The following is a 21401-nucleotide window of genomic DNA, read 5'->3' as shown; positions in this document are numbered from 1 at the left end:
CAGAAGACAAGCAAGGAGCCAAGCTCAAACCCCATGGGTGGCCAGGAGAGCCGATGCCAGAGCTGCTGCGGACAAGGCTCCAGCCCTGTCCCCAGACCCCACCTCGCACCTCATGGATGTGCTGGCAGAAGGTGGGCACGGTGGTGAGCTGGCTGATGAGGTTCAGGTAAGCTGCACCGAGGGCAAAGAGCGCGCAGCGGTTGTACGCTGTCAAGTTATCCTCGTTGATCTGGGCAATCTCCTGCAAGAGAGACACAGCCCCATGAGACGAGGATGGAAAAGGCCCCAGCGTGGTCCCTATCCACCTCATGACATCACCCGCCCTGCAAACATCCCAGCTTTTGGAGCTTGGGTTGGCAGCATTTCAGAGGCTGGCAAGGCGACCCGGGTCTCTCCTCAGTGCGTAGGTCTGATCCCACTACAGTGGGAGAAGCTGAGAGCAGGTGAGGCACTTGCACCCCCCTTCCTCAGAGACCCCAACTCCAAAACAACCCCACTCCCAGAGGCTCCTTCCCATCGCATTCCAGCCCGCCCGCCCCACGGCGCTGAGCACCAGCAGCACATCCAGCTCCCCCCTGCCTACCTGCACTGCCAGCACCAGGCGGATGAGGTCCACCACGACCTCCTCGTTAGCCAGCTCGATGCTGATGAGCATCAGCATGCTGTAGAGAGCCTCGTAGTGAGCCTGCACGTTGCTCTCCTCCTTGCATATCAGGTAGATGTGCCGGTAGAGCTGCTGGCCATGCTGTGGGGACACGGAGAGATGCGGTCACCTCCTGAGCATCCCCTGCGAGCAACACTGCCATCAACGCAGAGGAAAAAAAAGCAGCAGGGCCCAGCAAAGGGGCCTCCACCCATGCAGGAGGGAGCAGAGCTCCTCCGGTCACCAAGCAAATGAAGAAAGCCCCAGGGAAAGGGAGCTGTGACTATCAGGCAGTGTTTCACCGTTTGATGCTGGACCCTGAGAGGGAAGAGGCACCGGAAGGTCCAAGAGCAGAGCCCAGGGCAGGCAAACAGCACTTGCAGCACCGAGCCCAGGGAAAGGATGCCTCTGTTGCAGAAGCATTATAGAAATCACGGCTCAGACCACAGCAGAAAAATAAAGCCCTGAGACACATTGCTTGACAGCAAGGCACAGGCCAGAGCGGAGCACACACTGGTGCAAGGGAAACTCAGCTCTGTGACGGTTTCTGGTTTGGGGGCTGCATTGCTGCTCCCTGGTGTGCACAAGGTAATAAACTGATCCCGTCTTGGCCTCAATTTAGCTCCAGAGGGGTGTGCACCACCCTGGAAGTGTTTTAAGGAGGCAGCGGGGGGGAATAAAAATATATAAAATCAGGTAACTTCAAAAGCCACTTGATAAATAGCTTTTGGGATACCAGCACATCCTGGGGTACTCACTCCTTGGGGCAAATAGCAGATTTAGGAGTCTAGAAAAGCCCACGCATGAAGCACTGATGGAGACTGAATCCCACTGGCTTTTCCCAGGGACATCCCCAGGTTTAAAGGCATCATGGTACTCCAAGACTCAGTGTGACTTGGGAAAACAGAGGCACAGTCCTCACACTGGTCTGCAAAAGGACAGCTTGACCCAGATCCTGACACTACCTTCTTCATGAAGACAGTATCTTGGCGCGAGCATTTGTCCACTTTCAGCTTCAGGACCGAGATGTCGCTGATGGTGCTGTAAGGAAAGGCCAAGGGGAAGGGAAAACTCAGACATCGGAGGGAGGAGGCGTGATTCCCGCACGCCTGCAGAGCTGCTGGCCAGGAACGAGCCGTCTGGGAGGAACCAAGGAGGGAAGCTACAGGTGACTTTTCAAACCCATTTGAGCAATTCAGATATTCGAGTGTAGTGAGCCAAATTACTACTTGATTTCGAGGCAGTGGCACTCAGGAACACAAAGGCAAGCTGACAAAGAAGAGCGCAAGCAAAGTGGATTAGCAGGACCACAGCAAAACACATGGAGATGTTTCCATCTGGGATTACAGTCACTTTCTTCCAAGGTAACGCAGCATGGACAACACGAGTGCCCAGCAGGCCTATCCATGGGGATGCCATGCAGCCGATGAACCCACTCAAGGAGGTTATTGCTCCTGAGCATCCTCCTGGGACCACTGTCTAACCACAGTTACATTCAGCAGCATGGTCCCATGTCCCTCAGAGAGAACCCCCACTCGTCTGGCTCTTAGCAGACCACTGATCTGCAGCATTAAACCACCTCAGAACTGGTACCAGATTTACTATAATCCTGCTGGCGCTCCCAGCCCAGCAGATCTCCCTCCCAAGCCTGGTCTGCAGGGTCTGCAGGTCCCAGTCCTGTCAGGTAGCCCCTGGGACATACCTGATGGTGGAGAATTTCTGCCGGTTCCCGTGGCGATCGATGAAGCTGATGAGGATCTCGAGGACAAAGAGGCGGATCTCAGCATCCTCCATGAGGGCTGCGGAGAGCAGCCTGTCCAGGAAGGCGCTGGGAAGTGCCGTGAGCATATTACTGCACTGGAAACCCACAGAGACCTGCAAGCATTAAAGAAAAAGGGAGGCAATGTGACAGTGTCACTTGGGGGGGTTAAAACACACCAAGAAAGAGGGGATGCAAGCAGAGAAGACTAAGTACAGCTTGAGCTTTTCCTAAACCACCCCAGGGGAGAGGGTCCCCGAGCTCAGCTCCACCATGCCAGCAGCTGGGATCCCACGGGTCTCGTGGGCGTTGGACACTCCTGCGGGGATGGTGACACGTTCATACCTGGAGGAGGGACTTCAGGAGCATTATCTGTGTCAGCCGATTCCGGTTCTCCCTGCCATGGAGAGAAGAAACAAATGGTAAAATCCAAGTGAAAACAAAACGACCCTTATTCCATACGCAAAAGATGGAAAAGCCTCAGGAAGGGCAGGACCAGTTTCCCGAGAGTCAGCACCACAAACAGCCATGCTGTAAAGGTCTCCAACAAATGAGCTCCAGATTTAACAGCCAGCAAAAAGGCTGCTAAAGGAATGATGAATATTGAAGTATACACCCCACCATAGGCATCAGAAACAAGGCAGCACTCGCATCTCTGTTGGAGATATGCGAGAAACAAAAACAAAGGATGCTATTTAGTTAACGAGGCGTGACCTTGAGAAGAGAAACAAGATGACACCATAAGTCAGTGGGTAAAGACATACCAAGATAAGCACAGGGGCAATCAAAGAGCTACTTGAACTGTGAGTGAACTATCCTAATCAACATACTAGAAAACCCACCCTTGAGTAGGGAGAGCCTCCTACCAACAGAAGCCCCTTCCTCACAGAACATGCGCAGTAAAAAAGGAGGACACTGCGACTTTAAGTGGAGATGAGACTTGCGAGAACCAATAGGAACGAGAGTAACTAAGCAAAACTGTAAAAATACTGATAACTGTTGCTTGAAAGGTATAAAATGCTTTACCGTGTGTTAACCAGGCGTGCTGGCTTTGTGGAGTTACCACCTAGCACCCATCTCTGCGCAGACATGAAATAAACAAATATCTCGGCTCTGTGTGTTAATCGGCTTTTTTGCACACCGGGTGAAAGAATCCTGATTTTTGGGACAACATCTCCAGGCAGGCACAAGCTGAGCTCAGGACGATGAACCAACCTCCGGATGTCCCCATCCCACAGTGACTCCCAAGGGATGCCAGGCACTGGCTCGGAACAGGCTCCTCACTTTTAAGCGGCTGAAAATCGGCGAGACGAAGCCCAAGGCCTCCTGTCCACAGAGGTACGCCTGCTCCTGTCTCGCTTCTTGCAAAGCCACCATGAACCACACTTCCACTTCAGCGACGTGGGGGGTCTTTTTTATGCAAAGAAGAGGAAATCTTGACTTCTCTACTGTCTGAACTCAGTCTTTCCTAGCCCTGGGGGAGACACAGCGATTTCCAGGCTGTCCCACACCACGCTGTCTGCGCTGCCTACCTCTGCCCAGGGACCGAGCTACTCCGCAAATGACAGCATCCCCATAAACTGCACTGCGGGCTGCAGCTCCTCTGCAAACTCCTGCTTCACCTACTGTGAGAGACCGAAGCGAAAGGGTTAATGTCTCAAACACTCGGTGGAAAACGCTGTCGACCCATTAACGAGATAAGGAGCACCCATTAAGGAGATAATGACACTTGTCCTAGGCCGATGGGGTGACTATCTAAAGAATAAGTTTGAGACGTTTCTGACAGAGGGGAGGGGGGATCGAAATCTCCAGGAGCCGCCCGCCCCCCCAACCCCTCTCTAGAAGGTACGAGAACAACAGACCGCGGATGCAAGCTAATTAGCATAGGACGCGAGACTGGAGGCGGGGCCTGGGCTATAAATGGCGCCAACGCGGGAAGCCACGTGCGCACCCACGGCCGAGGGGACCGGAGCGGAGAGACTTCGCTGGAACCCGGAGTGGTGATCCGCATCTTCCCTCTAGCTCTCTCCTTTTCTTCCTCTCCTTCCCTCTCTCTTGATATGTTCTCCTTTATAAGGTTAAAGGTTTATAGGGTTGCAGGTTTCAAAACTATTGGAACTTTCAATTTTATAAGGTTGTAAAATTGAAGTATTTTATAGGTTGTAAAATTGAAGGTTTGAATAGTTTTGTCGTAAGGGTTCAAATAGCTCCCACCATAAATAAATCTTTAACAGATTGTTTGGTGTTGTTTCACCCTAATTTAGCCCAAGGGTATTCTGAATATCAGCCATCCCAGAGAGGGTTGTGCAGGACGGTCCTTTCTGGGACCAGACATTTTAAATTGGCGTCACGGACAGGATACCCTTGTTTGTGCTAAAAAAAATCAAGGGGACCAGCACCTTTAGCACAACCCCTTCTTTGAGAAGAGCTGTATCCCGGGGAGGAGCAGTCCTCTGAGGACTGTTAAGGGAACTGTTCCCTGTAATTGTAGGTTTTACTATGGCCTCCCCAGGACGTTCGACAATAGACTGCACCCCTCTCCTGGAGAAGTTAGAAGGCTATAATGCCCGACCTTCTCCCCCCAGCATGGCTTGGGCCCAGAACAACTGGCATGATCCCCAGGCAGTAGCCGACAGGATTACCTTTTTGGCTAAAGAGCGAAAGTTGAAACGGGGAAAAGGAAAAGCGTTGGTTTGTGCGGTATTGGGGGCCGCCTTAGTTGCTGCTCAACAAAATGAGCACATAAATCAACAAACCGAAAATGAAATGATTAAGTCGCTGCAAGACTTGGTTAAAGCTTTGCAAGAGCAACTGGGAAATGAAACGCAAAGCTTTTCTGATCGGCTTGCTGCCGAACAACTAACTAATCAGAGACTGCAGACGGCTTTGACGGAGGCTTTGGAGCGGGAGAAAATACTGTGGGAACAATTAGACGAAACCCGCTCCCAAATTAGAGTAGAAAATACGGATGTGAATTCTGACAGGGGAAAAGAATCAAAATTGTTACACTCTCTTAAAGACCTAGACCCTATAAGAGAAATATTTTCCCTTGGACCGGAGGGAGCTGTAATGCACCCCCTAATTAAGACTAAAACCGTTGATAATGGTCAGGGTGGCACCCAGCAAGTCACCACACGCATTATCCCTTATTCACCTATTGATTTGGCTAAGATTCAGGAAAAATATTCCCGAGGCCCCCGAGAAACTGAAACTGAGTATGTGTGGAGGGTGTCCCTCACCGGGGGAGATCGTATCTTATTGAGTGAGGACGAGGCAAGAGGATATTGGGGACCTGGAGTTTTTCTAACCACAAATGACAATAGAGAACCCTGGTCCCTGACCCAAAGAGTGGCATACTGGGCAGGTGGACTGGATCCTATGGAAAGGGGAGACCCCTTCTCGATTAAAACTCCCACGGCCGGCCACATTTTGGAAAGCGTGCAGAAAACTGCCTGCCTTCAGTTAATGCACGATCGCCTGCTAATTCCACAACAGCCCTCTCCCATGCAGTATGCGGCAGACCCCGAAAGGCTGCACCCTTTGATCAGGGGATTGCCCGATGCTTTAAAGCTGTACGCTGGCCAGTTACAAGATCGGTTGCAAATTCCCCGACCGAGACGGAGGGGAGGCCCTCCTGAAACAACTTGGGGAGAAATAGCGCAAGAATTAATTAATTATGGAAGATACATAGGATTCACTGGCTGGGGGAAACAAAATCTAAAGATGCATATCAGAAGGTTCGAGGGAAATGGGAAGACGAAAGCAGTAATTCCGCATAATCCACCACGACCCCACCCCCATGGAAAGTCAATGCGACCCCCTGATAATAAAAGATATATGTTATGGGCAGAGGGCATTTCAAAGGGGATTCCCAGGGAGGTAATGGATGGGTTACCCACTCCCAACCTGGAGAATTTGGTGAACAGCTGGGACAAAATAAAGGGAACCCCATTCCCCTCAAACCCTAAGATTCTCCCCATACAGGAACCAGCGAATGCTAAAGCAGGCAAGAAATCCTCTCCCATTAAACCTGCCCCCCGGTTCGAGCCTGATTTAAAAAATGTATGGTTTACTGATGCATCCTCTAAAAGGGAAGGAAAAGTATGGAAATACTGGGCTGTAGCACTACATGTTGAGTCGGGTAACCAAGTTGTAACTGAAGGGGAAGGAAGCGCACGGCTGGGAGAGCTGATAGCGGTGTGGAGCGTGATAAAAAAGGAAGTGGGAAACAAGGATCCGCTATACATTTATACGGACTCCTATGCAGTGTTTAAAGGATGTACGGAATGGCTCCCCTTTTGGGAACAGAATCGGTGGGAAGTTAACCAAGTGCCAGTACGGCAAAAGGATAAATGGGAGGAGATTCTGAACATCGCTAAGCATAAGGCTATCTGGGTAGGATGGGTCGCGGTCCATGAGAAGGGAGGCAATCTAGCTCACCTTCTCAATAATCAGGTGGATTCCCTAACCTGTTGAGTTACAATGGCAACAGAAGCTGAAGAAGAAAAGTGCAGGCATCTGTTGGAGTGGTTACACGTGGAACGTGATCATTCAGGGGTTAAAGACCTTTTCAGAGAAGCTGGTGGCAGAGGCTGGCCTGTAATTCAGGAACTGCGTAACACGTAGACTACATAGGTCCTTTCAAAAAATCAGAGGGGAAAACAGTATATTTTGGTTGGGGTAGATGTTGTCTCAGGTCTTGCTCAAGCTGAAGCAGTGGCACGAGCTACTGGAGAAAATACAGTAAAAGTGTTAAAATGATGGTTCAGTTACTTACCTAAACCTAAATCTATCCAATCTGACAATGGTAGCCATTTTACTGCCAGGGTGGTCCAAGAATGGGCAGAAGAGGAAGGAATTCAATGGACATTTCATACCCCCTACTATCCCCAGGCTAACGGGATACTACAAAGAACGAATGGGTTATTAAAACATACTGTCGAGCTGCACAGCACTGGGTGGCCCGCACAGCTCCCAGATGCCGTGGCAAAAGTTAACACCAGGTGGGGAAAGAACGGATGTCCTAAACTCGCTGCTTTCCGTCCTAAACCCCCTTCTTTGCTGCCGGGAAAAAGAGAAGACAAGGACCCTGAAAAACCCCTCCACTTCCCAGGACAACCCGTATCAAAACTTGCCAACGGTAGGAGAAGTACCCTTAACCCTGAAAACTCACTTAACCTCTATGCCTGCATAGCCACCGACACCGACAGAAGGAATCATCGAATTAATAACTAGACGGATTGTGCCGTCCTTCTAAACCTGCTTTGTTCTTGTTCTATGTATTTGCAGGTCGTTACAGAAGCTTTTACGAGCCATACGTTTATGTTATTACGCCTAGTGATTGTTTGTATTATCGGTATAGTTCTCTTTATTGTTTGTATGTTGCAGCAGAGCACGATGCTTTGGAAAACCCTCTTCCTCGCCTTTGCCATCCGTGGTGAGGGAAGAGGAGATGAATCTCCAAACCTTGCCTGGGAACTGATTCAAGGGTTTGTGTGCATCTGGAACCACACTAACCAAGGAATTTGTGTCCCAATTCCCGAGTCTTCAGGAGAAGGTATTGGCTTTTCTGTAGTTAATCTTAGCCTCTCCAAATTGTTGGAAAGTAAATTGTAGATGGTCATTAGTAACTGTACCACCGACTGCACTTGGGGCAGAGTGAAAGCTCCATTCGAGACCCAATATGGCAATACCTTTGACCTGGAAGGTGAACCAGGATGCTTTTTATCAAATTCCCCTGGAAAATTGGACTGATCTCTGGAACAAAACACGTAATAGATGGAATATGAGTAATCTGGTAACTCCCATGTTGGAAGCTCTGTTTAGCTTGCTAATATCTCCTTGTCCTGAAGATTTGATGAACATACATAATGCGTCAGGTAAATGGCGGAGCCAAACTCACTGTGTGAATCCCGATAGGATATCGTGCACCACAACCCTAAATTGCACAAAGGGTGCAGCAGGAAAATGTCCTGTAGCTCGAACTCAGCTTTGGCTACCTGGGGAAAAGAGAATGACGGCTGTGGAGGTGGCTCTGAGCCCTTACAAGGGACGTATATTGGGATCCAATACGCTGGTGGGCAGATGGTGATATCTACCTCATTTTTGTCCTGTGGGACCATTAACGGGCGACGCTCCCAAACCGGACGATCAAAAGGGGTCAGTTAAACATAATAGGTGCAACGGAGCCTCAGGAACGGGAAAAACTGCAATTGGGTGCAGTATTCCCACAAGCCATGGTCCAGAACACCGAAAGGTGTGGGATAGGGACCTACAAGGTACCTGGGTACCCAGAGATGATGGTTATCAATGTCGTACAGCGTGGTACCCTGCCCTACAAGGATTGTTACGGGGATGTTCAGATGGAAAATTAGATTCCCACCTTAATGTGAGAAAACATGCTGGATTACAGTGTGGAATAGGAATTCCTACAATGTGCCCTTCTAGAGTATTCCAGTTTTCAATGTCTCCTCAAAATAGAAAGTGCCAAGAAAGTAATAGACCCCAAGCACGATCCTCATGGGCGGTGCATGGAGTCCAAATACCCGATTGCCATACCTGGGGCATGACCACATCTTTAATGTTAGAGAATATATTTACCCTGTATGTAACCCTTAAAAGACACCAACTTGTCTTAGAAAATATTACATGGCAAATACATATTTTAAGTAATTGGACTTGGTATGCCTTTGGAAAAATGAATATTCAATTACAACAAGTGTCTAAAATGGCACTGCAGAATAGGTTAGCCTTAGCTATGTTGTTACTAAAAGAACAAGGGGGTTGTGGTATATTGAATCATACTGAAGAAGAATGTTGTATTACAATTCACAACGCCACCACCTCGACTGAAGAAGCTCATACTAAAATGAAAGCAATCACGAACCAGACTGGGGAATTATTCTGTGCCATGCAGTCGAAGGATTGGTTTGATGGATGGGATCCAAACTCTTGGCTAGCATCAATCCTGAAGTCATTGGGACTTACTGGACGGGGAACGTGACTGTTGAACATCGGACTGATACTGTTATGGGGATTTCTATTTCTGATGATCAGCTTAGCAATAGTGCAATGTATGATTAACTGTTCACTCTCTTCAGCTTCCTCTCTCCTTTCACCCTCTGTTCACTGTGCACGGATCACCACCCTAGAAGAAGATGAACTCTGCAGGGATGAGATTTGACCGACTGTTTGAGCCACGGGGTGGTGTGAGAGACTGAAGTGAAAGGGTTAATGTCTCAGGAGGAAAACAATGTCGACCCATTAAAGAGATAAGGAGCCTTAGAAAAGGGTATCTTGCGGTGGCAGGGTGGCAATTTTCAAGGGCTGATTTTCTTATCTTGGGTGACTACGTAAAGAATAAGTTTGAGACAGCTTTACACCTGTGTTTCTGACAGAGGGGAGGGGGGGATCGAAATCACTAGAAGCCCCCCCAACCCCTCTCTAGAAGGTACCAGAACAACAGACCACGCATGCAAGATAACTAGCATATGAAGCGAAGTGAGACTGGAGGCGGGGACTGGGTTATAAATGGTGCCAATCTGAGAAGCCACATGTGTACCCACCATCCTAAGGGACCGGACCAGAGACGTCGCTGGAATGCAGGGTGGTGATCCAGATATTCCCTCTATTTCTCTCTCTCTATCTTTCTTCTCTTTCTCTCTTTCCCTCTCTCTCATACGTTCTCCTTTATAAGGTTAAAGGTTTATAAGGTTGCAGGTTATAAAATGGAAAGTTCCAATAGTTCTGTAAGGTTGTAAACTTGAAGGTTTGAATAGTTTTGTCATAAGGGTTCAAATAGCTTCTGCCATAAATAAATGTTTAACTGATCGTTTGGTGTCGTTTCACCTTAAGTTTAACCCCAGGGTATTCTGAATATCAGCCATCCCAGAGAGGGTTGTCCAGGACAGTCCTTTCTGGGACCCGACACCTACACACCCAGAGCAAGCACTATCCTTTACGCAGCGTCAGATGAGATTAAAAACTCTGCCGGAGGAAGCTCATGAGCTGATAAAGGAGCAGTGACAAACAGCCTGCCACTGCCAGCCTAACACTGAGAAATGACTGCTATCCTGGGGCTATGAGCTCAATTCTGCTCCTGCAGCAAGGAAAGCTGCCCTGGCCGAAACGGCACACAGCAGCACCCAGTGTGTCTCCCACCATATGAATCAGGATTGAACGCAGGCGTGAGGAATAACCCCCATGTGAGCGAGGAGCAGAGCGTGTCTCCTATCAGCCGGCAAAGCCTCTCTCCCATCAGAGACAAGTGGGAAGAGCCTGACCGTACTTTGAAGACAAATATAGCATGAAAATCTGTTTGCTCCTTACCTACATGTTTCAGCGCTGATACCCTCGCTCCAAATAGCTCTCATGGTCTGTTCCCACACTTCTTAAGCAATTATGTTGTTTGGGTGCTTTCCCTTCCTTCTCTTCTCCACCGCCAGGTATAAATACCACCTCCCGCTCAGTGTTAATAAAAGCTCCGAGGGGCCACACGCCAGTGAGGGGAGTCGGTGATGAGCAGCCAGTCCCCTGAAGCCATACACCAGCTTCTCAAAAGCCACAGGCAGCCCTCACTCGCCAGCGGCCACCTCGCTGCCCTGAGACATCTGAAGTCACTCCCCTGACTATTATTTTAAGTTCCTGGCTAGTTTTGGTTGACACTCCAGAACCGAGCTCCTGACAGCTGAGTCTCTCAGCAGGTACCTGAAGAAATGCAGAGTTCAACTGCAGCACCACTGCCTGTAAACACCTTTTCCCCCTTGACGCTCCGGTGTTTCAAGGGGCCCTTGTCATCACATTTGCAGCAGACAGCAAAGCATTTTAAACAAGGATGGCACATTGCTCAGCTTCCCTTGCTCTTTGGTGGAAGCTCTTGATGCTCGACCTTTCTGATAATGTGCCCACATTCCACTCTGTCCCCAAAGGCCACCTCAAGGTGGGAACAGTTTCAGGAGCTCCCCAGCACTTTCAGCCCTGCGTTCAAAGACTTACATCGGCACGCACGGGACAGTGGGAGGGAGAGCAGGGCAGGGGGGAGCAAGAGGAGGGAGGAAGGCATCTGTTCTCACCCAGCTTTGCCAGCCTCAATGGACTGCTGCGAGGAGGGTAGCGGCACCTTGTTCATGATGAAGACCATCACCTCAGACTGCTGGTAGGTGGGCAGCGTGCTGGCAAAGGATCCTGCGGGGACAAGAGCGAGCTGGCAGCGTGCAAGGCGCAGCCCACCGCCCCCAGAAGCATCCAGTGCCGTGGGGTCTGCCCGTCCGCCCCGCTCCAAGCCAGCTGCCGGACCCCCAGAGGCAGGCCGGGACAGGACAAGGCCTGCCTGGATCCAGCACCCGCAAGCAGCTTTACCTTCAGGGTGACTCCAGACCCACCAAAATGCCTCCCAGGTGGGACAGCCCCAGGCCCAGGCAGGGTGAGGCTGAGAGATGCCAACCCCTGCCTCTACCCCTTCCTTTTTTGGGGCTGGTGCATCCCCATCCTCAGCAGCTGCAGCAGGCTGATGCCTGCCCTCCTTCCCTCCTCTCCTTCCCTTCCTCAGGGTCTCCTACCCAGGGAGAAACACGACTCTGCCTGCACACAGCAGCTCTGCCGGGGATGGCTGGGGTTGCAATGCCACCTGCCGATAACCCACCGCCACGCCTGCAGCGCGCTGCAACAGCTAAGTCTCATTTCCCATCACCGCTTTTAAGCTGAGGGTGACTTTGTTTCACCTCAGATAATCCTGCAGATGCACAAGGCAGAAACCCACCAGCACAGCCCGCACCTGCGCCAGGCACCGCGGGACACCCCACCTATGGTTTTAATGACGGCCTCCTGGAACATCCTCTCCTCGTGCTCCTTGATGATCTTGGTGCTGACGCCGACGGCACAGTCGTAGCTCCCCGTCAGCGCGTAGTCAATGCTGAGCCGCAGCTGCCTCAGCAGGGTGTTAAACACCTCCAGCACCGTGGGGCCTGGGGTGGCGAGAGGGGAGAGACGGTGGAGCATTGCCGGAGGAGAGCAGCAGTTTTCCTCGTAGAGATGGAGGCTGTAGTTTCCCCCAGGACAGCGTGGTTTATGCATCCCATCACCCCATAAACAGGTTGAAAAACAGTTTGGCCAGACACACAGTGACTTTTAACGCCCACCAGCTTCCCCAGTCAAGACAGGAGAGAAATGTCCTTCAAGGAGCACCATCAGCTCAGCATATTCAGAGCAAGCCCCTGAAAATCCCTTTGCTCCCTGTCACGAAGGCAAAGGCAGGCATTGCATTCAGCCCTCTAGGTTTAGGTCGCTGCACATGGGCACGGTGTTGCACTTCTATGCACGGAAATGGCAAAGAACAGATCCCCAGCATCCCTGGATGCTCCTGACTGGATCCCCCAACACCAGCTCACATCTGGGCACACGCCAGAGCCCAGGCCAAACCTCTGGCACCTCTTCACCATTCCCACCACAATAAAAGGGTGAAGAGATGGAAGGAGAGGATAAATTTATCCACTTACCAACAGATCCGGAGGCTGCAATCACCGCTGCCTCCGAGAGGACCTCCACGATGCCCGCGCGCACGGTGGCCGCGCTCTTGCTGTTGGCATCCAGGTGCCCCAGGAGCTGCTGGATCACGAGATGGGAGTGCTGCGGCTGGAAAGAGACCATGAATGTCAGCGTGGGTGCTGCATGCACAAGGTGACAGCCCCTTTCTGTAGCCCACATGGCTACTGGGGATGAATCCTGCACATGCACCAGCTGCACCCAGTCCCTGTCCAGCTCTTTCCAAGACAGCTCCGGATGCAAAATGAGAGAAGGCACCTGGAGGAAGCCTGTTTTACGTGACTGAGCAAGAGCTTGGAGCAATTTGCATGGGAAAAACGATCTAAAGAGCTGTACAGATCTAAGGAAATTGTGACAATTAATCCTGGGGATCTCAGGGATAAAGGGTTTGATATTTGCCAGGGTTTCCCAAACGCATCTATACTTCAAAAGGGTCCTGTTGAGTTATTGTGACCTTACATTTCCAATGTGCATTAACAGGATTTTATAAAATCTAGTAGCACTGTAAAGGGCTTTCGCCAGTTTACAAGATTAAAAACAAGAAATGAGGGCAGGGGGCAACGATCTGCTTTTCACTGTCAGAGTTCTCCAAGCAGAGCCATGGCTTGGCTGAGTCCAAAAGCGAAGCAAACTCCTAAGGGGGTAAAGTGGGGCAGCAGGTCTGGAACAGCCCCAGCAGAGTGGGAGCAGGGTGGGAAGGCAGCACCATGCCCAACAGCATGCAGGGACCCATGCAAACAGAGTTTCATTGAGATCCACATAGAAAAAGAAAGGATGGACCTTTTCCCATCACTTTGGGGTTTACCTAAACTGCATTGCCGTAGCCCCCAGTGAGAAGGGAAGAGCCTGGCAGGGTCTGTCTCTGAGCATCCCCATGTCTAAGGACAGGGATGCTAGGCTGCAGGCGCTGTCGCAATGCCTGGTTTGCCCAGGGCACGTTTCACCCCAGACAGCCCCTCTCCTTTTCCGCAAGGATGAGGAGCTTGGCTTGATTTAACACAGCAGCAATCTGGAAAGAGGCAGCTTTCCATCGGAGCCCAACTGCTTCCTTTGGAAGCACGCCTGCTCGCCCGTCTGATTCAGCAGGGCTTTGTTTTCTGCTGAGAGAGAAGGAATCGCTCCCGGGACAGGGATACAAGCTCCGTGAGCAGCATTCTAAAACGCACCCAGCCGGCACACAGCCAAGCTAACGCCTATCAGCCATTTCCCCGCATACTTGCGGGGGCCCCCAGCCCACGCTGCAGCCCACACCCGGACTGTGCCTGTCTCCAGCCCGTTTTGGGGCACGCTTGGTGGCCGAGCTCATTGCAAGAACTCAGACTCGGCACTGCCGGGATGCAGCAATGCGGCGGCAGCTCTGACTCAGCCCAGGCGTGGAGGCAGACGCTGGGCGCTCCCAAGCATACACGTGCATCCCCAACCGGTGCCATCGGCCAGAGTCCCGCCAGCTCCCCACCTGGATCGAGTACATGATGATCCTGAAGCAGCAAGTGGCAAAGATCTTCGGCTCCCAGAGCGAGTGGTTATCCAGGTGGCTGGGGAAGAGATGGAAATGGAGGGGAAAGTAACCATCGGTACCCAAAACCCTGCAGGGGTGCAAAGGAGCACCAAGGACCAGGGACGGCCAGAAGCAGCAGGGAGCAAACACTGCAGGAGAGGGCAGGCACACAAACTCCTCTCTCGGGTGATTTTTCTCAGCGACAGCTATCTATCCCATGCCATCTTCCTCATTGCATCCAAAAATGAGCAGCTCAGCCTGAAACCCAGTCCCCATCTCCAGTACCGTGCCAAGGGGAGCCAGAGGAGCCCATGCCTTCACCCCAGCTCTGGCCCGCATTGGCTGTTTCCCCGTGCCTCAGTTTCCCTTGTGCCAAAAATGAGGGATGCACGACTTACATGAGGACGGGTTTGATGGCGTTCTTGATGTTGCCGTACGCCGCTCGGCCCAGCAGCTCCCGCAGACACCTCTCCGCCAGCTCCGTAGGACTCTCCTTCTCCTTCTCGGTGGCTTGCAGCGGGGAGGGGGAGCGGCTGCGAAAGCAGAGGAGGGCGATGAGAGCGGCGCTGAGTGTGCGGCAGCAGTGGGGGAGAAGAGGCACAGAACCCGGCCAGGGAGAGTTGGAGCAAAATGGTCGTGGCATCTGCCCACACCCCGTGCTGCGCAGGGCCGTGGGCTACCCATCGCACAGCCCACAGCCACCCCGCAGCAGCCAAATGTCACCCTGCCAGGCAGATGGGGTAGCTCCATCCCAGCAGAGCCCAGTGATAAAGCGCTGCTGGATTTGAGCCAGATCAGAGAGCAGCATGGGTGCACGGATTGCAGAGGAGGGGGATGTGCCAGGGTGGCCCTGCTTGCAGCGCCAGGCTGTGCCAGGCAGCAGGGACAGCCCCCGCATCCCTGGGACTGGGAGGATGATCACGGTGCTCAGTGCTGGAGGGGGAAGGATCTTATCGGTGAGGACGCAGGACATAACGTCCTCCCAGGGTGGACACAGCTTCCAAGGAGAGGAAGAGCACAGCAGTCACGGCCCGGCACAAGTCACCATGAACACGCACACCCCAAAGGAGATCCATCCCCTTTTCCCACACTCAGGCTTGTTTGGCATCACACAAACACCAGGAATGCTTTTATCACCTTGATGCTTCAGTTTACAAGAAAAAGGAAAAAGGCATCTGGCCAGAGGCCAGCTTCCCAGGGCTGATACATCTCTCTCAACCTTCGAAAGGAAAATCCCAGGAGGAATTCAGGCCTGCTTCTCTGCTCAGCGCTTCTCAGCTAAGCAGCTCCCCTTCAAACACCCAGCTGGTGGCAAGCACGCAGCCAGCGGGGGGTTACGCCGTAAGAACGGAGGGTCAGCGAGCAAAGCCATATTTCAGTTCCTGAGGTTCCTCTTGCCTGGCTTTAAAATAACTGCTTCGGTAGCATTTAAGCAGGAATCCCTCACAGAGGTCAGCCCACTGAACAGGCAGCTCAGAGTCTTTGCAAATAGCGTGCCTTAATTGCACGGACAGTGCAGAGAGCTCTCTGCTCCACGGGAGCCACGGTGCCCTGCAGCAGCCAAGACAGCAATAACCTTCACGGCACTGGGTGACACGCGGAGCTCCTGCCACCTGCAGCATCCTTCAGTCAGGTACTCGCAGGGTTTCCCCTCTGGCCACTCACCACAGGCACAAATCAGTCTGCAACACCTCTGCCCTGCAAAACGTTGGCAAAAGCAGCCCTGGGGCCCTGAAGCCGCTGGCAGAGCAGGTGGGTCATGGCAGCAGCGAGCACTCACCTTTCAGCCTCCTCCACGTGCTGTAAGTTGAAGAGCAGCGAGGGCACGATTTTGTCCATGTGCTGTGGGTCCCAGATGTTGGCTTGGAGTTCGTCATTCACCGTCTTCCTCACCACTCCTTGCAGGCCTTTAATGCCGGACATCCGGATCCTGGGGAACAAATTGACACCAAAATGCTACATATCTATATATGTATATAGCATATGTTATTTTACATTTATATACACATATATACACGGGTTAAACTGTGCAAGAAGTTGGAGAGAAGACACTGATTTCTGTGCCACTGGAGGGGTTCATGCAGGTTTGGGTTGGAAGGGACCTTAAAGATCATCCAGTTCCAACCCCCCTGCCATGGGCAGGGACACCTTCCACCAGGCCAGGTTGCTCAAAGCCCCATCCGGCCTGACCTTGAACACTTCCAGGGATCCACAGCCTCTCTGGGCAGCCTGTGCCAGTGCCTCACCACCCTCACAGTGAAGAACTTCTTCCTTACATCTCATCTAAATCTCCCCTCTTTCAGTTTAAAGCCATTACCCCTTGTCCTATCTCTACCTGCCCTTGTAAAAAGTCCCTCTCCGGCTTTCTTGTAGGCCCCCCTTAGGTACTGGCAGGCTGCTATAAGGTCTCCCCGGAGCCTTCTCTTCTCCAGGCTGAACAACCCCAACTCTCTCAGCCTGTCTTCGTAGGAGAGGTGCTCCAGCCCCCTGATCGTCTTCGTGGCCCTCCTCTGGACTCACTCCAACAGGTCCATGTCCTCCTTATGTTGGGTGCCCCAGAGCTGGATGCAGTGCTGCAGGGGGGGTCTGACAAGAGCGGAGTAGAGAGGGAGAATCACCTCCCTCGACCTGCTGGCCACGCTTCTTTTGATGCAGCCCAGGATAGGGTTGGCTTTCTGGGCTGTGAGCGCACATTGCCAGGTCATGTCCAGCTTTTCATCCACCAGTACCCCCAAGTCCTTCTCCGCAGGGCTGCTCTCAATCCCAGCTCCAGGCCTGGTATACCCCAGGGCAATCCTCCTGCCTCGCATCCCTGAGAGATGTGGCTTCCAGCAGCCCAACAGATGTGAGTGGGGAAGGCTGTGAACCAGCTGAAATCATCCTGGCAGCAGCAGCCGGCTCCCATCCACCGTCTTTCCCAGGAGGCCCCCGGCGCGAGCAGCAGCCACACATCTCCACAGCATGCACCACCCAAGATGGAGAGGTGGCACCAGCGAGCCTGGCCTCTCTGAAGGATTGGTTTTGGCCCTAGGAAGTCTCCGTTCTCCGGCTGTGGCATGCATGGAGGGTTTTCCCATTTCCCCCATTCCCAGCAGCTGCAGAGCCAAGCTGCACCCACAAGGATGCTGGATGCTAGGGAAACCTAGGTGCTTTTTGACATCTGTGTCCTTTCTGGTCCAAAGACTCTGCTCTAGTCAATAAAGTCATCAATAAAAATTTCCCTACACAGCAGGATTCCCAGGTCTGAAACCAGTCCCTCAACACCTACTGCTAATGCCCGAGAAAGATAGCATGTGCTTATCTGCAGAAATAAATGCATTAAATAACCTGCTCTGAGGTCTCCCTAACACATTTTGCAGATCTAATCAAGGCAATAATCTGACCAAGACACAATTCTTGAGGGAAGGAGCTTTGAGCAGGACCAAGGGCCCAGGAAAGCAGTGTGCTCCTTTTTAATTACAGGCGCTGCAGAATTTCTCCCTTCCAGTCTCCAATGCAATTTAGCCAGCGTCACTGGTGCCCTGAAGGTCAAGTGAAAATAATGAGCCTTCTGTATTATTTCCTTATTAAGGAAAAAAAAAAAACCTGTGAGTCTGCAGTGTTAAAAGGAGGCAAGCCTGGTCCTTGGAGACAAGCCTCCACGACAAGTGGCAAACCTCAGGGGTTCATCCCTCCGCAAGGCAACCGGTCCCTGGTACAGCAGCTCTGGGAACAGCACCAACACGATGTGCTCAAGTGCTGCCTGACATCTGGGTTCTACTGAAAACTTGTCTCTGGCAGCAGTGGCCTCCTGCCCAGAGCTTCCCGGCGAGAGCCAGAGGTGCTACGCCATCGGTGCCTCACAGGGCCATTTCAAGCGCCAGGTCTTTTTAAATACACCACTGACAGGCCTGGCCTTGGCAGCAGTAAACAACATTAATCTGTCTGCTTTAGTCATAATTAATCCCCGCGGGTACGTTTCCCATCACAGCAAAGCAAGTCAGTCCTCAACGCTGTCTAGAGAGATGTAACCGCCTTTAAACATGGAAAATAACAGACCACATGGCTGCAAGAGGCAGTTTTTGAGTGAACGTTCATTCTGCTAAGAGTGGGGGGCCTCTTCCCATCATCATCTTCCTTTCTTTTGGGCCAAGGATAACCTCCTTACCTCCTGCTCTGAGCTCCAGCTCTCTGCAGGCCATGGCCCTGGAGCAAAGGCAATAAATGCTTAAAGATGCACTGAGGCAGGCCTGTGACGGGCAAACTCCAGATGTTACCTCCTCACATTCTGCCCAAAGAAAAGAAGCTGGAAGCCCAAGGGCATGTTTGTCCCTTGTCCTGCCATCAGCCGTGGTCAGAGTGAGCACAGCTGCCCTGCTCTCAGGACAGCAAATGCAAATCAACTTCTCTCACACGCGTGTAATACTGCACACAATATCCCACACAGCAACAGAGGCTGGATACATGCTGCACTGTGTTTTCTATGTTCCTGTTTCATCCTCCCATATAGTCAGCAGGGTTTAATGCTTGGAAAATAAGGGAGGGTAGAGGACAGCAGCCTGAGTGCAGCCAGCTCTGGGGAATCACTGTGCATCTCCATCAGAGCACAAAGCAATCGGTCCGTGCAGCCTGCATCCAACCTGTCCCCAAAAGCAGATGCTTCTCCAGGAAAGGCAAAGGCTGGAGGCACAGGGAAGCCCCCCCAGCATGCGTTTGCAGAGCCAACGGGGCCAGGGACACCCCGCTTGCGGCACTCACTTCGTCCGGATGTCCAGGTCGTCGTGGCTGGAGTGGCACATCTCACTGAAGCGAGAGACAAAGAAGTCGTAGCTGCGGTGATAAGATGGGGTGTCTTCCTCGATATTGGCAAACTTCACAAACTGGGAGAGAAGAAAGAAGGGGTCAGCCCAGAGGGCATGACAACAAAAATATTCTTAAAATTCCTCTCCAAACCAGCAAACGTTTGTGGGCTTCAGCAGCGTGGCACAGGGCTCTTCACTACAGCAGCTCGGCATGTGCTCAGGCTTCCCAGCTGCACGCAGGACATGGGGTCCCCAAGCGGGAACGTGCCACCGCACAGCCCCACTGAGCTCCAGCAGCACCCAGGCCTGGCTGCGGATGCTGCAAACCTCACCACAAGCCCCACTGGTCCCTGTAAAGGGCATTTAGGGGTGCAACGAAGCTCTGAGTTAGAGATCCCTAATACGCAGCACACACTAGTAACAGGAGATAAATTTGCCCCCAGCTTCTTTCGATCCTCCCAGATGGCACAAAACCCAGCCAACATTTCCCAAACGCTGCTGCAGGGGTGAAAAAAAGCCTTGGAAATGCCAGTGGAGAAACCAACTGCAAGCAGGTTCTTAACTACATCCCCGATCTCACCCGCAGCACCCAGCAGCACGAGGTCCCATCGCTCCCTTCCAGCGTAGCTGTGCCAACAGGCATGGAGCTTGCCAGAAATGCCAGCTGACCAGCAGATCTGGCTTTTAAGCTTTCAGGGAGAGAATTAAGGAGGAAGAAAGGATAAACATGTTTTCAAGCTTTCCTCTGAATTCCAAAACTTATTCATGAAAAGATGAGAACAAAGGGTCAGGCAGGAAGGGGGAACCTCAACTCATCCAATCATACTGACAGGGGTAGCTTTAAAAAAGGAAAAATAAATAAAACCTCAATAGCACAAGAGCTGCCACAAAATCCAAGGCATCAGCTCCCGGCTGGAACATACAGAGCATTCAGCCTGTATCCACCCAACAGCGCCTGGTGCTACGAATGGACGAGGTTTATCCTTGGCCTGGGTCAAGCATCGTGCCACCAAGTCCCCGTGCTTTATCCTCCCACATGGAGCAAGGGTGTAAGCGGCTGCTTGCCAAGATTTTGGGCAGAGAAATCTGCTGGCTGCTTTTGTGCTCCCGTGCTGCACTTGCTTCAGCACGCTGGGACAGCTGATGCCTTTTGCACTGGCATGCAATGAAGGGAGAGGATGCTCCCTGTCCAAGCAATCCCCAAAACCACCCCACCTGTTAACTGCTACCCAGCAACTCTATCCCAGCCAAAACCAGGACAACTGGGAGAGCAACGATGCAGTGCCGATGCCGGTGCAGCCCCATTGCTTACGACAGCGTGGCACAAAGCTCTGCGGTCGCACCGAGCAATCCCACATCACTCAGGCAAGCTGTCCTGGGAAAGGCATCAGGACTGCCGGGTTCCTCTTCCAGCTGGGAGGACCTAACCTACCTCCAAGGGGTGGCCTGTCACCCAGCATTTCTTAGGGTGCTCAGCACCCTCTGGAGATGCCATGCCACACAGGAGCTCCTTCTTAACCCTGACTCTATCAGCAGGCTTTTCTCATTTTTTGCTTTCTGCATTTGCTGGCATCCAGCCCCGCCAGGAGAGCAGCAGGCGAACGGCCCACCGGTGCCCCTCCACAGCTGGCAAAGCCAGCCCACCCGTCCCAGCACATCACACAGGCGCCGATCAGCATGCACCCGCTGTGCCGGGCTATTAATAACGTCAGCTTGCAAAGGCTGGCTCTGCACAAGGGAAGGAGCCAGCTCAGCCCCGCCAGGAACTGTTCCCAGAGTGCAGGGACTGGCTCCAACTGATAAACTCCTCTTACTCACCAGAAAAATGCAGGGCTGTTATATAAGAAACCTCTGTACCAAGCAGCGCACAAAGTGGGTTTTTTAAGCTCATGGCAACTCCACGTGCAACCGGAGGCGAGGGCAGGATGCAGAGTGAGGTGCAGTAACGGGGATCCCTGTGGCAGCTCCGGGAGAGCTGTCCCAAGCATCCCGTGGCTACGAAGCGTCGTGAAATAAAGGAAGGAAATGGCTTCTCTGCCGCCAGTATCTGCAGGTATCGATCCCACAGCCACGTGGAGGACGGCAGCTCGTTTCATGCCATCGGGCAGCCAAACAGGACCACCCCATCAGCGTTCCTTATTCTGAAGCTGTCAAGGCCCCAGGGATTGCCAGCCCACCCAT

General features: G+C 52.2%; 1 protein-coding gene across 1 annotated transcript in view; it reads right to left on the bottom strand.

Moving 5' to 3' along the window:
- EFR3B (EFR3 homolog B) overlaps positions 1-21401 on the bottom strand; it is a 54779-nt gene that overhangs the window by 5318 nt on the left and 28060 nt on the right. The window contains exons 6-17 of the mRNA XM_050893307.1: positions 19177-19298; positions 16220-16369; positions 14838-14972; positions 14398-14476; positions 12896-13031; positions 12203-12364; positions 11474-11585; positions 2748-2799; positions 2346-2518; positions 1609-1684; positions 584-745; positions 110-241 (exon numbers count right to left, since the gene is read on the bottom strand). Coding sequence (XP_050749264.1) covers positions 110-241; positions 584-745; positions 1609-1684; positions 2346-2518; positions 2748-2799; positions 11474-11585; positions 12203-12364; positions 12896-13031; positions 14398-14476; positions 14838-14972; positions 16220-16369; positions 19177-19298 — 1491 coding nt within the window. The remainder of the gene's footprint in view (positions 1-109; positions 242-583; positions 746-1608; positions 1685-2345; positions 2519-2747; positions 2800-11473; positions 11586-12202; positions 12365-12895; positions 13032-14397; positions 14477-14837; positions 14973-16219; positions 16370-19176; positions 19299-21401) is intronic.

Source organism: Gymnogyps californianus, chromosome 3 (genome assembly GCF_018139145.2).
Source record: "Gymnogyps californianus isolate 813 chromosome 3, ASM1813914v2, whole genome shotgun sequence".
In the NCBI taxonomy this organism is placed as follows: Eukaryota; Metazoa; Chordata; class Aves; order Accipitriformes; family Cathartidae; genus Gymnogyps; species Gymnogyps californianus.
This window is presented reverse-complemented; position numbering and strand designations above follow the sequence as displayed.